We start from the raw sequence: 15658 nt of genomic DNA, 5'->3' as shown, positions 1-15658 counted from the left end.
ATATATATATATATATATATATATATATATACAGGTCTGGAAATGGGGGGACGCGGGGGGACGGAGTCCGCGGAGTGAATTTCGAGGGGGGACGGCGTTTCACTTCCAACTGGTTAGGTTCTATTGGAAATGAAAGTGATTTCTATACTTTATCCAATCAAAAGTCTACGAAAGCGACCCCAGTTCTGTATATAAAACGTAGCGTAATGTAGACTAAAAACGTAGCGGAATATGGTTAGCTGCGCAATGTCGTCTTTTGCCATAATACCTGCAGACTGCAGCCAATAGAAATGCTTCTCTATTGGTGCGCGTCCTGCTCCTTACAGAACAGATCGTGAAAGCAGACTGCAGTTTGTCATTCATTATAACAAACAAAGTGTAGAGACGATGTAAATTATAAATTCAGTGTGCAGTGTTGAGAGCTTCATTAATTAAAATGCAAGTTTGTGAGATCGCGATGAAGACGGGTGACAGAGTTAGCAAATGTGATATTGATTTTATGCATCAGTTTTATACATTTTTGATTTTATAAAAAAGTTACTATTAAAGTGACTTACATTTTAGAAACACTGTTGTCTGATTGTGCTCTATTGTCAAAAAAATAGTTCCAAACAAATCCACAGCTGAACCGCTGCGCATCTCCATTCAAACACAGCGGTATTTAGTTTATGAATGAATCTGCGTTTTTGAACAAATCTAGTGAGTCAATGATTCAATGACCCATTCATAAAGAGAGTCACTTGCTTCGTTCCTAAATGAATCAGCTGTTTGAACAAATCGATTGAATAAATGAATCAGTGACCAAGACTTTGACTTGCTGCCACCTCCTGGCGGTTTCAGTTTCATTTTTAAATGATAAATTGAGCCATTTAAATCTTTAACATTTCTATATTCAAAACTTTATTTTTAAAACATTAATCTCATAACACCGACATTATGAGATTATGACATTATACATTAATGCCACCTCTGAGTCTTGTCAAAAGGTCTGTAAATATTCCACATTTGTGCGCTTTTGTGCCGTGCAAAGATGAATTGTTGATGTTTAATTTGACTGGTAACTTATTCTTTGTGATTGTATCTTATCATTTTAGTTGAATTTGTTTAATTAAAAATTTTGATAAACATTTGTAAATCAATTTGTTTTGGCACAAAAGATGACATTTAATAAAGTTAGAAAAATGGCATTACAAAGAAAAAAAAAAATCACCTTATTATAAGATTAATAAGGTGAAGATTAATTTCTGTCATTGATCAGGTGTTCCTAATTATTATAATTTTTTTTTTAAGTAGGAGCACAAGTGCTCCTGAAAAGAAATGTAAGCGTAAGCGAGAACTTAAGAATGTCATGTTACCTTTTAAAAACTAATTGCAAACGTTCTGGCAAAGTGTAAACTATTAAATATAATCTACAAATCATGTAATACTGTACCACTAAATAAGAAGTGTTTTGAGGGCTTTGCTAAAAAGGCCAATTAGAAACAATAATCATTCTCATTTTTTATTAAATCATTCTTTTATTTCACTAATCAAATTAGTTTTTAAAAAAAATAAAAACAGGGGGTCATTAATGATGCTTACATTATAACGTGCAAATTCACACACAACTTATCTTTATCTGTATCTTTAATTTGGCCAGAATTGCAGGTGCAGAATTGCAGTATGAAGTAAGTTTAATGTTACTATAGATTATATAAGGGTTTTATAATTAATTAAATACATCTGACCAATCCCCCCCCCCTTTCAATCTAGAGTCCCCCCAGTGAATTTTGGCCATTTCCACCACTGGTTACAATAACAGATGGGACTGACATCAGCACAGCGGGATGTAACTCACTCTCACCTGGTCTTGTTCTTCGTCTCCCTCTCAGGTCTCAGAACAGCTGGATTTGTCCCGAGTAAAGCTGCAAAAGAAGTGAGTGATTTAAAGGGGTCATATGATGCGATTTCTAGAGGAGAAACAATAATGTACAGTATGTGGAAAATAATGTGTTTTTTTAACTTTAAACCGCATAAACACATTTCATTACACCAAATACACAAAATAATGTTCTTTTTAGCAACATCATATGACCCCTTTAATGAAGCCCATGACATCATGCAACATTATATCAACAGACAGAGATGAAGGTTTATTGAAACATATTGACTCATGTTTGTCGTTCAGGTGTTGCTGGAAAAGCCGTTGTTGAGCCGTTTCCTGGGCAGCAGGAAGCAGTACCGCAAACGAGGCAGCAACACAGAGTGTTTCTGGAAATACTGTGTCTGAAACATCCCGTGAGAACACTCATGCACAAGCTCTGTGGGCCTGATTTGCAAAAAATATGTTTGTTTGTAGGAAAAAAAAATGTTTATAATACAAATTTATGATTTTTACATAAAAGGTGACATTTAAGAAGGTTAAAAGGGTGGGGGGGAAATGCCATTACAAAGATGCCCCTGCAAATCATTTTAAGGAGTCAAATATCACCTCATAATGGGAAGGTTATTTTTTGTCATTGATCTCCTAAAATTTTTTAATTAATAGCACAAGTGCTCATTCTTTATTTTTTATTAAATACAAGGGGTCATTAATTAATAATGCTTACATTATCACATGTGCAGATTCCTACACAATGTATCTTTAATTTGGCCAGAATTGCACAGGTAATTATCTCCAAGCAGAGATTCTGTTGAATGAATGTTTATACCCCACATAATTAATGGACATTTTTCATTGACCTGCAATGTACCTGTCTTGATACCCAAGAAAACATATGGTTCATAGGAAACATGAAAAAAGTTTAATGCTATTATAGATTATAAAGGCTTTTATAATTAAATACATCTGAAAGTTCATCTAAAATAACCCCTCTCCCCTCCCAGCTAGAGTCCCCCCAGTGAATTTTGGCCATTTCCACCACTGGTTATAATAACAGATGGGACTGACATCAGCACAGCGGGATGTAACTCACTCTCACCTGGTCTTGTTCTTCGTCTCCCTCTCAGGTCTCAGAACAGCTGGATTTGTCCCGAGTAAAGCTGCAAAAGAAGTGAGTGATTTAAAGGGGTCATATGATGCGATTTCATTTTTTCCTTTTGTAAAAATCGACGCGTTTCAAAAAGGCGGGGCATAGAGGAGAAACAATAATGTACAGTATGTGGAAAATAATGTGTTTTTTTAACTTTAAACCGCATAAACACATTTCATTACACCAAATACACAAAATAATGTTCTTTTTAGCAACATCATATGACCCCTTTAATGAAGCCCATGACATCATGCAACATTATATCAACAGACAGAGATGAAGGTTTATTGAAACATATTGACTCATGTTGGGCGTTCAGGTGTTGCTGGAAAAGCCGTTGTTGAGCCGTTTCCTGGGCAGCAGGAAGCAGTACCGCAAACGAGGCAGCAACACAGAGTGTTTCTGGAAATACTGTGTCTGAAACATCCCGTGAGAACACTCATGCACAAGCTCTGTGGGCCTGATTTGCAAAAAATATGTTTGTTTGTAGGAAAAATAGCGGATAATTTATTTGTAGCTTTAAGCTTTGATGTAAATAAAGTAAATATATTTAAAAGAGTTGTAAGTTATTGGGTGCTTATTACTTTGACTATCAAAATACAAAAGAAAATACTGAGAAATATGAGGATCATATTTAAGAAGAACAGTTTAAAACATTGTGGTGTTTTATTCATAGTTATCATGTGGTGTCACAAAATACTTGCCTGAATTTGACACAAAATGGCTTTTTTTAATACAATTTGTGGTATTTTGCACCTTTTTTCGTAAAATACATTGGAGCGATATTTACATTTCTTTCTAAAAACTGTACAAAAATTTCTCTTTGATCACAAAACTTTTTCTGTCGGGTGGGACTGACATGTCAGTAATTGGGCCTCTGGCAGTTCTCTGTTACTGCAACAACCTAAAAACCAGAAAGGAACAACATCTATTCTGACAACAGGAACAGCACAGGAAACACGCTCACAACGACACACATCGTCTCTGACACACACACACACACACACACGCACGCGCGCACACTCTTCTGAACACAACAGATCAACAAATAAAAAAAGACAAGATAAGAGAAAATGAGGTTTGGTGAAAATCTTATGGTAAATGGCAAAGAGTTTTTTTTGGGAACTTCTTGATGGATTTGAGAAGTTTTATATATTTACATTCTCAGAAATAAAGGTACAGATACTAATATATATATACCTTTGAGGTACTAATATGGACCCTGTAGTGGTAAAGAAGATACAAAGTTGTACCTTTTAAAGGGTATTGCCCCAGTGACAGCTATTGTACCTTTTTTCTGAGAGTGTTTAGGTCACAATTCAACAGAAATATCAGAAAATATAATAATGTTACAAACCCCTGCTAAGTTTCAGCAGAAAAAAGGGGAATGCAGCATAAAGAGGACACGTGAACCCAAATGCCAAACGAAAATATTTATTTAACATAAAGAATAACATAAATGGAAACACGTATCCAAACAAGACGACGAGGAACACAAATGAACATAGAATAACTAGCAAAAACGATATACTTCCCCAAAACACGGGGCAGCTCCAAAGCATAAAGTCAACGAAAGAAAAACAAAACAAAAATATAAGGATTAAGAGAAACGGTAATAAAACTTGTTTGCTGGTGGATCTCCTGTGCCCCTCATGCTCCACTTCAGCGTCCTTTATATAGGGAATCAATCACTCATTCCATGAGACGCAGGTGCACCAAGGCGGACCTAAATAATCAGACTCAAGGGGAAAGATTAGGAGAGACATGACGTCACATGAAAGATGATAATCAAGGCTTAGGCCGTAACAAATAATAATAATAATATAAAAATATATATTTTATATAATATTAATATTATTATTATTAATTCATATATAAAAATAATTTTAAGAACCATTAAGAATGCATTGCTATTTTTGCATTATCAGATTTATTTTTTCCCTAAATTCCCATAATGAAAATAAATGGTTCTAAAATGGTCATAATTTTTTTACATGTAAATTTTATATATCTTTTTTTTTATTTTAATTTTTTATTTTGTGGTGAAATGTGACCCAGGTACAAGTACAGCTATCAACCCAACATACACGAGAGAAAAAATGTCTGTATATTCCAATTACACCATTACTTTAGTTTTATACCATAGTAAGACATTGCTCGACATCGTTCAGTCACATGTACAGTGGAAGAAACATTTGAAATTGAGAACAGAAAAATAAACAAACACACTGACGAAAAAACGAATCCGTTTGGATTGGATGAGCTCAATAAGGAATGAAGATCTTCGTGCTCTGGATCAAATATCATTCATTTCCATTCGTAGATGCTTTTAGATTTTGGCGGTGAGTGCTTATGTTCTTTAGTAACTGCAAAGGATGTTGCAGCATTGTGGGACATTTATACGCATTTATACGCAAGTGGTCAGGAAACTCATTACAGGTACTTCTGGGAGATCATGAACCCTCCTGAGCCTGCAAGATTCAGTAGAGGACACATTATTAATTAACAAAGTTTTCTTAAAAAAAAAAAAAAACATTTGGGCAACAGTTTAAAAAAATACGAGCCACACTGGTGACTACCAAATTATAGTCTGATATTCACAGTTGTTTGGGTCCATGGACTGTAACGGAGAACAGCAGAGAGAAATGCATGGTCATGTGACGTCTTCTGCGAGTGTCCAAACTCACGCTGACGTGGTCTGATCGAGTGCAAAGGGCTCTCCTCGTTTCGTGACATCAGGAGGAAATATGAGACACTGGCACGCGGATGCGGGCGTCCGTCTCTTCCCACGATTCCCATCAGAGAGCAGAAGAATCACTGAGTCCCAGAAGGCCGGAGGTCCAGCAGGGTCTGCGGTCAGGTGTCGGTGTTGGGTCTGGCGTCCTGAAACGGACAGTCTTGCGGACAGGAGCTGTCAGGAGTCAGAGGGTTTGGAGAGTCAGTCTGAAGATTCAGTTCCTCGCCCCGGTTCCATGGTGGTACAACTCACACAACACTAAAAAAAGATTTTAGATCATGATGAGACACAATGAAGATAGCGGTCGAATGATGCAAAGCAGCAAATCAGCATATTAGAATGATTTCTGAAGGATCATGTGACACTGAAGACTGGATTAACGATGCTGAAAATTCAAGAATTAATTACATTTTAAATAGTTATTTTACACTGGTGAGAATAAGAGAGATCTTACAAAAACCTTACAAACCGCAAACTTAGTGGAAATGATTAATATAGCAGGAATACTAGACCCTCAGTGGTCTTGACATTTTTGACTGGATCCAACAATTAGTAATAATTAAAATCAAATCATATTATCTTAAAGTCCCCCTGTAGTGAAAATCAAGTTTTTTAAGTTGTTTATTTGTCTATGTGGTGTTTTAAATATGCTTTTAGACAAACCATGTGCCAATCTATTAATCAACACCATTGCTGAGTATTTTCTCCCTGTAGTTTCCCAAAGGCTGTCTCAGAAACGCGGTTTGAAACAGCCCTCAGTTTGCTACGTCACAATTCAATAACCAATCACGTCAAGGGATGGATTCCTATCATTAGCATGCAAAATATACCGATACCAGCACAAAACCAAAAATAAATTGGAGCAAAAAACCCATGAAGCCGTGGTTTAATGTGAATTTAGAACCGCTAACTTGCATTATAACCCGCGGCAACAGTGTAAAAGTAGCCTGGAGTCAGACTGCACTACACACGCATTGCTCGCAGGCACGAATTAAGAATCACAAACGGCTGCATGCAAGTCTTCGAGGCATTTTAGGACACAACATCGTCAAGTAAGTAACTTTAACGAATGTTACAGTATTCACTGTAGTTGTCCGCTAGTAAAAACATAGTTTTATCAGTCATTATCCGTGTATGCCATTGTTCCGCATTAACTACAGTTCAGTGGTTGTTTATTTGTCTATGTGGTGTTTTAAATATGCTTTTAGACAAACCATGTGCCAATCTATTAATCAACACCATTGCTGAGTATTTTCTCCCTGTAGTTTCCCAAAGGCTGTCTCAGAAACGCGGTTTGAAACAGCCCTCAGTTTGCTACGTCACAATTCAATAACCAATCACGTCAAGGGATGGATTCCTATCATTAGCATGCAAAATATACCGATACCAGCACAAAACCAAAAATAAATTGGAGCAAAAAACCCATGAAGCCGTGGTTTAATGTGAATTTAGAACCGCTAACTTGCATTATAACCCGCGGCAACAGTGTAAAAGTAGCCTGGAGTCAGACTGCACTACACACGCATTGCTCGCAGGCACGAATTAAGAATCACAAACGGCTGCATGCAAGTCTTCGAGGCATTTTAGGACACAACATCGTCAAGTAAGTAACTTTAACGAATGTTACAGTATTCACTGTAGTTGTCCGCTAGTAAAAACATAGTTTTATCAGTCATTATCCGTGTATGCCATTGTTCCGCATTAACTACAGTTCAGTGGATCAGGAGGCACTGGCTGGTGTGACTGAGTGGAGGCGGGGCTAATTTGCATATTCATAGATCCGCATATAGTAAATGAGGCAAGGGTGTAGAGTTACATTCAAGCTATTTTAAGGCATGACAAAATTATTTTCACAAGAAAAAACATTTAAATATGCCATTTTGATGATCAAAATAAGTTTTAAGGGATAAAATATTTGACTACAGGGGGACTTGTAACAAATATTTTGATGACGTCTATCAAGTTAATTATAGAACAATATGGTAACACTTTATTTTAAGGTGTCCATGTTGCACATGTTACATGTACTTGCTATTATAACAACAATAAATTATGCATAATTACATGCAAGCAACCCTAAACCAAACCCTAATCCTAACCCTAATCATACAGTTAGTACATGTAGTTAATTAATATTACTCAGTACTTAAATGTATAATTGCACTGTAACAAGGACACCTTAAAATAAAGTGTAACCAAAAATATTTGTAATTATGAATTTATTTTAATATATTTTTATACATTTTCATATTTTGCACATTCAGTTATTTAACATGTAATTTGGACATATTAAAAATGTTAACAGAGTTGCAAACCAGATATTAAATAAATGTAAAATAAAACACACAAGGTCCTGATGAGCAGGAGTATTATAGTTAACTAAAACCACAAAAATATTTTTTACTTGAAATAAAATAAAATCTAAAAATATAAATTTTATATTCAGCTAGTTTTCAAAGCAACATTTAGCCTAACTCGATGTACTAAAATAACTAAAACTAAAATAAAAACGAATAAAAACCATATAGACAATTAAAACTAATAAATCAACAACAACAACAAAAAAAAAGACAAAAACACACACAAAAACTAAATATTAAAATGGTATCGTAAAATGCAAAAATTACTAATACTATATACATATTTTAGTCTTTGTATATATATATATATATATAGTTATTATATATACAATAGTTTCCAGAGACTACAATAACTGCTGATAAGGAACAACTTAATTTTCTGAAAGTCAAGCATCTCCTTTCACTCACTGTAGAGAAGGGCCTCTGGCCAAGGAGCCAGTTATCAGTAGGCCATCTCAAATATTGGCCCATAATATTACATATGTTTGATTTTGACGTAAATGATAAGTTGCAGACCTGTGTGTTGATCTCCTGTGGGACCGTGTGCTGATGGATCCAGGGATGAACCTCGGCCAGCTCCTTCTTCTGGTCCTGGGTGAACCAGGGCTGCATGGGCTGCATCAGAAGCAGCTTCTCCCGGTCTTCCTGAAGAACCTGCGCCTGATCCCTGCATGGATATCCACACACACAAAATAAAACTCACTTACACCGCCTCAATCGTTCGCTAGATGACACTCAACAGCACACCGCTTTGATTTCAAAATCGTTATTAGGGCTGCAAAGCGATTAATCGCATTCAAAATACAAGTTTATGTTTACATACTATATGTGTGTGCACTGTGTATATGTATTATGGAGTGTCTTTTTACACTAAGTGCAAACAGCCCACCTTGTTGGCAGAGGCTATTTACACTAACTCCACCCACCAACGTGTGATTGGGGTAGTCAAGACTACAAAAGACGTTCATTAAACATCAGTTTCAATGGCGTAGATGATAAGGCGTGTGCTTTTTGACGCGGTCGACCCGAGTTCAAATCCGCCTTTTGCCGAACTTTTTTCTCCCTTTTCAAATCTCATATCACATCGGAAAGGCATTTATTTTCAATAAAAATGAAGGAAATTTGTTGGAAATAAAGTATCGGGTAGGGTTAGGGTAGGTGTAGAGAGGGCTTTATTGTCCCAATAAGTTGGCATCCATTTAATAATCTGAATTAAAATTATAATTTACACTCAATATGTTATTATTGCGTACTGTTTTATAATGTACTACAATACTGAGGTGCAGATAATTGCCACTATTTGCAATAAGTAGTATAAATAGCAGAAAATTTTGCTATTTTAACAGTGTAAATAGAATCTATAGAGCTATCTGCACTTAGTGTAAATAGCATATCGTTAAAAAATACTGCTATTTGCACTTAGTGTAAATAGAATCCATAGCATCTATATCACTAATAAAACATGCTATTTTCACTTCGCCGCTGCCTATTTATTATGTATATATAAATACACACAATATATATTTTATATATAAGTGCTGTCAAACGATTAATTGCGATTAATCACATCCAAAATACGTTTACCGTCCAACCTGACAGAACTGGAGAGGATTTGCAAGGAGGAATGGCAGAGGATCCCCAATTCCAGGTGTGAAAAACTTGTTGCATTTTTCCCAAAAAGACTCATGGCTGTATTAGATCAAATGGGTGCTTCTACTAAATACTGAGCATTTTTCAGTTTTTCTTTTTTAATAAATCTGCAAAGATGTCAACAATTCTGTGTTTTTCTGTCAATATGGGGTGCTGTGTGTACATTAATGAGGAAAAAAAATTAACTTAAATGATTTTAGCAAATGGCTGCAATATAACAAAGAGTGAAAAATTTAAGGGGGTCTGAATACTTTCCGTACCCACTGTATATTTGTATAAAATTTATATATAAATAGAAGTATTTTATACATGAATCTAACATTTTCCTTAATATATACATGTATGTAATATGTGTATTTATATATACATAATAAATATACAGAGTACACACACATATGGTATGCAAACAAACTTTTATTTTGAATGCGATTAATCGTGATTAATCGTAATACTCTAAAAAACATAGAGGCCTGGCAGATTCGCCCTCTCCTCCATCCATAATCAGGTGCTTGTGTCACTTCATCAAGCTCTTTAACACAGGTCTCATTGTGTACCGTCACCTAGAGTCACCTACCTCAGGGCTGACAGTGCAATGAGACATTTAGCTTGATCAGAACTACCTCAGCGAGAGAGCCTGGCAGCGCTATCTCTTTCTCCTGTGGAAAGAGATGCTCAGAATGTCACGTTTCTCTCAGGTTTTTCAGAGGAATGAGCGGGAACCCGGGATTCAGAGAAAGAGAGAGGAAGAAATGTTCCTGGTCTGGTACCTGGGGCCGATCTGATAGGTCATCATGACGGGTTCGGGCATCTGCTTGATCATGCTCCATAACGAATTGTCCACTTGCTTTGTGAAGGTCATACGCTCACGTTCCTGGGGCTCCGTGGACTTGCGCGCTTTCCGCGATGTGTCCGATGAATCGTTGCTGGCGAAGTACTTGCTGCTGTTGCTGCTGCCTGTGAACATGAAACGTTGGGGGTCAGTTTAATGAAATCGTGGAGAACTATCATGCTTCGCATATAAAAGGAAGTCATTTAGGAACAGAATTTCATTTTTGAATTGAATTTCCATTAAAATAATCTTCTGGAAGATGTTTATGTAGTAGGAAGTAGGTAACTAATCAAAAGTCTCTAAACACCATCAAAAATGCTGTTTTGTGGTGGAAATGCAATTTAATAAATGTGACCCTGGAGCACAAAACCAGTCATAAGTTGCACAGGTATATTTGTAGCAATAGCCAACAATACAGTGTATGGGTCAAAATTATCGATTTTTATTTTATGCCAAAAATCATTAGGATATTAAGTAAAGATCATGTTCCATGAAGATATTTAGTAAATTTCCTACCGTAAATATATCAAAATTAGATTTTTGATTAGTAATATGCATTGCTAAGAACTTAATTTGGACAACTTTAAAGGTATCATTTCACTTGATTCAATTCCTCCATCCTCGTGTCTTTTCCTTGCGTCCTTTCCTCACATCCTGACGCGAGGAAAGGAAATGAGGATTCACAAATAAGAATTGAGAAGCACCCATAGTAATACATCCAGTTCACATGGCTCTCTGGAGCAGCAGCAGTACATATGTCTTGGTGATAGATCTGCTTGTTTGGGGGGTGTTTTGTTCTATTCTGTTCTGTTTTCATTCTTTCCATGTGTGTGGATATATTCATGTCCGCTGATGTAGCAATATATATTCTTACACTCAGCGGCATTCATATATTGGCTTGTATTATCTATTTCTTGTGTCTCCTGCTTTTGTTGGGGGTTACTTTAGTATATGTGACCCTGGACCACAAAACCAGTCTTAAGTCGCTGGGGTATATTTGTAGCAATAGCCAAAAATACATTGTATGGGTCAAAATTATCGATTTTTCTTTTATGCCAAAAATCATTAGGATATTAAGTAAAGATCATGTTCCATGAAGATATTTAGTAAATTTCCTACCGTAAATATATCAAAATTAGATTTTTGATTAGTAATATGCATTGCTAAGGACTTAATTTGGACAACATTAAAGGCGATTTTCTCAATATTTTGATTGTTTTGCACTCTCAGATTCCAGATTTTCAAATAGTTGTATCTCGGCCAAATATTGTCCAATCCTAACAAACCATACATCAATTGAAAGCTTATTTATTCAGCTTTGAGATGATGTATAAATCTCAATTTCAAAAATTGACCCATATGACTGGTTTTGTGGTCCATGGTCACAAATAATAAATGCCATTTTAAATTAATAGTTTTTATTTGATATTTAATGTTTGCAGTTTTGTATGTTTATGGTTGATGCTAAAGTAATATAATACAAATAAATTAAATTAAATCAGCCATACATATAAACAATTGCAGAAACATAACATAAAACAAACATTTATTTAAAAGTATTTACTATAATATTTAATAATTAATGAATTAAATATAAATTTTAACATATTTTACACAATATTTCACTCGAAATGTAAAAGTAAAAATGAACAAAATACTATATATTTACATATTAATATTAAACATATTATTAAATTTATATTAATTTAATAACATATTATTAAATACTATTTAAAAATTATTTTAAAATATTGTTTCAAGGAATTACTGACTGACACAAAGATGAAATACCATTTCTGTTTGACCAATGCCAGTAATCTCAAAGGAGAGAAACATGGTGCAGCTAACTGACTACTAATTAACCTATCACTAGTTCAAACACTAGATAGGTTGATCTATTATAGTTCCTAAAAAAAAGTATAGTACCTTTACTTCCTTTTATGTAAAGCACTTTGAATTACCATTGTGTATGAAATGTGCTATATAAATAAACTTGCCTTGCCTAAAAAAAAAAAAAATTGAAATGGAAATTTAATGCAAAAAAGACATGCATAATTCTCTTCACTCAACATTAAGTGTCATGTATAATTAATTTTGAACAGCACCTGTATGGCTGGTGGATGTTCCGTTAGAACCGAGTCCTGACCCGGAGCCCAGAGAGCCTCCCGACTCTCCGGAGCCACTGCCCGAGGCATGTGAGCCTGTTCCTGAGCGGGCGTCCTCCTGTAGCAACTGGCCAAGCATTTCACTGGAGCTAGAATGGGCGTCTTGGTTACCCGACTCGCTGGGAGCGTCCTCCTGTGAGCAGAGAAACAGACATGCTGATTAATCCATTCACTTCATTCACACTTCAGCTTCAAAATTAGTAAAACTAATTACTAATCATTAAGTATGAAGCTAAATGAAGATAAGTATTAAGCAAAAAAGCAAACTACAGAAGTATGCATAATTGCTTAATTAAAACCCTTTCACGACAAGTATTTTGTAGGCTGTGTGTGTGTTTGTGTGTATATACACACACACACACACACACACACACACACACACACACACACACACACACACACACACAACAACATATTTGGTCTCTTAAGGCCCTTTCCAATTAATTTGTACAAAATATACATTCTACATATTTTCATATTTTACATAAAAAAATTACTTTTCATATTAATTTTTACAAGAATGTTAATATATTTTAATTCGATTTTAATATTTCACTTAATTGTAATAAATATTATAGCAACATAACTGGACCTTTAACACCCTTATATAAACTTTTGATATTTTAATTATATATTTCGAATGCATTTTACCAACATATTTTAAGTATTTTAATAATCTTTAATATAGTGACATAATTTGTCTCTTACAGCCCTTTCACATGAATTTTTACAAATATTTGAAAAATATTTTACTTTTTTAAATTTTGTTTTAACTTTTACATTTTTTTTAAAAGTACATTAATAATAATAAATCAAATAAAAATTGGTCTCTCAAGCCCCTTTTATTTTATTTTATTTGATAAAATTTTATAAGAATTCAATATATATTTTAACATTTTACTTAAAAATTTAGTATATAATGGAGTATTTTATTAATGATTAACAAAAACTTAATATGAGGTCATAAAAACTGCATGCATAATAATTACAAAAATATTTAAAATAGCTTCAGATGGAGTAAATCATGTCACGCCTCAGGGTATTTCAATCGATGTCAGTTAGTCTCACCGCTTTGGCGTGGTGTTCATGCAGACTCTCTGGACCGGTGCTGTTCTGGGCTTCGGTGGGCTTGGTCAGCTCCTCCTGGAGTAAGTTCAGCTGGATGGGCGAGCTGGAGCGAGAGCTGGAGAAGAGCGCCGTGGGCTGTGCTGCATCAAGGTCTTCCCCAAACCAAGGGGCGGGTATTGAGTCGACCTCTGCCATCCCGACTCCTGTGACGGTGGGACCTGGAGGATGGCCCTGCGACGGAGACCCATGTGGCACGTGTCCACCAGGTGGGACGTAGCCGCCCATATTAAAGGGAGGCTGGGGAACGACTCCGGGCGCCGGGACCGGCATCCCCTGCAGGTACATGCCATTGTTCCCGGGGTACATGGGGTAGCTAGGAAGCAGGACGACCATCATGGGATGCATGGGTTGGAGGTTCTGGACACCTTGGTCAGGCTGGACCACCATGGGCTGCTGATCCGCACCGACCACGGTGAAGTAAGGGGCCGTTTGCATGGGCACTGCCATGGGCTGCACAAAGCCGATGTTGGACGGCAGGGGCTGAGAGGACTCTGAGGAAGGCCAGGAGGAATGAGGCGCTCCTGTGGGGCCGGGAAGGGACCAGTAGTTGCCAGGCTGGGAGCCGTAGCTGTCGGATGAGTCTTCTGGTTTGGGACGCTTGTGTTTGTTCGGAGGACGCATGGCATCAGCTGAGAGTAGATAGAAAAGGAGCGTTAATGAGTCTCAACACAAAATTATACTACTGCATGAGGGACGTCAATGCTATTATGTTAAATACAGACCATGCGCTGATTAAATTTTATGCATGGGGAAGGGTCTGCATTTATTTTAATTGCTCGTATTGGTATTGTATTGCTTTAGAGTCAACCATGCACATACAAAATTGAAATAAAATAAAAAATCTGTAGGATTTTTAATGTTTTTTAATGAAGCCTCTTGTAACAATATATACACTACTGTTCAAAAGTTTGGGGTCGGTAAATGTTTTCTCTTTTTTTTTTATTACTACTTTTATTCAGCAAGGATGTGTTAAATTGATAAAAAAAAGCGATAGTAAATAAATAGTAAATATATAATAAATAAAACTTATATTGTTAGAAAATATTAATATTTTTAATAAATGCATTTTAACTTTTTAATTCATCAAAGAATCCAGAAAAATTACAGTATCACTGGTTCCAAAAAATATTAAGCAGCACAACTGTTTCCAACATTGAAAATAATCAGCATATTAGAATTATTTCTGAAGGATCATGTGACACCAGGGTATATCATGGAGTTAAATTTAATACCTTTTAAGACCTTTTTTAAGACTCTTTCCATACATTTTACAATTCGCCACGCCAAGTTTTAACCGGTTACATCGGCGACACTTTAACTTACATTTACTATATATTGATTGTAAGATAGCACAACTAAACAGACTTCAGAAGTGGGGAACGAAGCACAAGAGAATTAACTAACCAATGCAACCAAAGAAACAAGAATTAGACTAATAAACAAAACAACTGACAGAACTTATTGAGGAGGCAAAATAAAGCTGGCACAGTATAGTTCACACAGTATATTCAAAAGATGTATTTGTCACATCAACTCTTATAACTGTCTGCAAACCATAGCTCTTTTGTGGAATACTTCTCATGACAAACACCTGACTGATCAGACAGTTTACCTGTGATTACGGAGTGCTTGATTTGATGCAGACTTGACAGAGTGTCAGTACTGCACCTGATCGTGTCTGAATGAAATAATGATCACAACTATTACATCATTTATTTGTGCATCCCAAGCCCATGCCAGTAAAAAAAAAACAGCCCAAAGTAGCACAATTACCATGT

General features: G+C 35.8%; 2 protein-coding genes across 2 annotated transcripts in view; one reads left to right on the top strand and one right to left on the bottom strand.

Moving 5' to 3' along the window:
- The window catches only part of uts2b (urotensin 2, beta), an 8186-nt gene extending 5917 nt beyond the window's left edge, over window positions 1-2269 (top strand). The window contains exons 3-4 of the mRNA XM_016573804.1: window positions 1872-1915; window positions 2168-2269. Of these exons, the coding sequence (XP_016429290.1) occupies window positions 1872-1915; window positions 2168-2269 (146 nt within the window). The remainder of the gene's footprint in view (window positions 1-1871; window positions 1916-2167) is intronic.
- A 2777-nt stretch (window positions 2270-5046) lies between these two features.
- LOC107756610 (period circadian protein homolog 3-like) overlaps window positions 5047-15658 on the bottom strand; it is a 30419-nt gene continuing 19807 nt past the window's right edge. Inside the window, exons 18-22 of the mRNA XM_016573794.1 lie at window positions 13821-14542; window positions 12693-12885; window positions 10526-10712; window positions 8625-8775; window positions 5047-6006 (exon numbers count right to left, since the gene is read on the bottom strand). Of these exons, the coding sequence (XP_016429280.1) occupies window positions 5950-6006; window positions 8625-8775; window positions 10526-10712; window positions 12693-12885; window positions 13821-14542 (1310 nt within the window). The 3' untranslated portion in view covers window positions 5047-5949. The remainder of the gene's footprint in view (window positions 6007-8624; window positions 8776-10525; window positions 10713-12692; window positions 12886-13820; window positions 14543-15658) is intronic.

The sequence above is a fragment of the Sinocyclocheilus rhinocerous genome, unplaced genomic scaffold (assembly GCF_001515625.1).
Source record: "Sinocyclocheilus rhinocerous isolate Xijiao unplaced genomic scaffold, SAMN03320098_v1.1 scaffold532, whole genome shotgun sequence".
Taxonomy (NCBI): Eukaryota; Metazoa; Chordata; class Actinopteri; order Cypriniformes; family Cyprinidae; genus Sinocyclocheilus; species Sinocyclocheilus rhinocerous.
The sequence above is the reverse complement of the archived record's forward strand: the minus strand, read 5'-3'. Positions and strand labels throughout refer to the sequence as shown.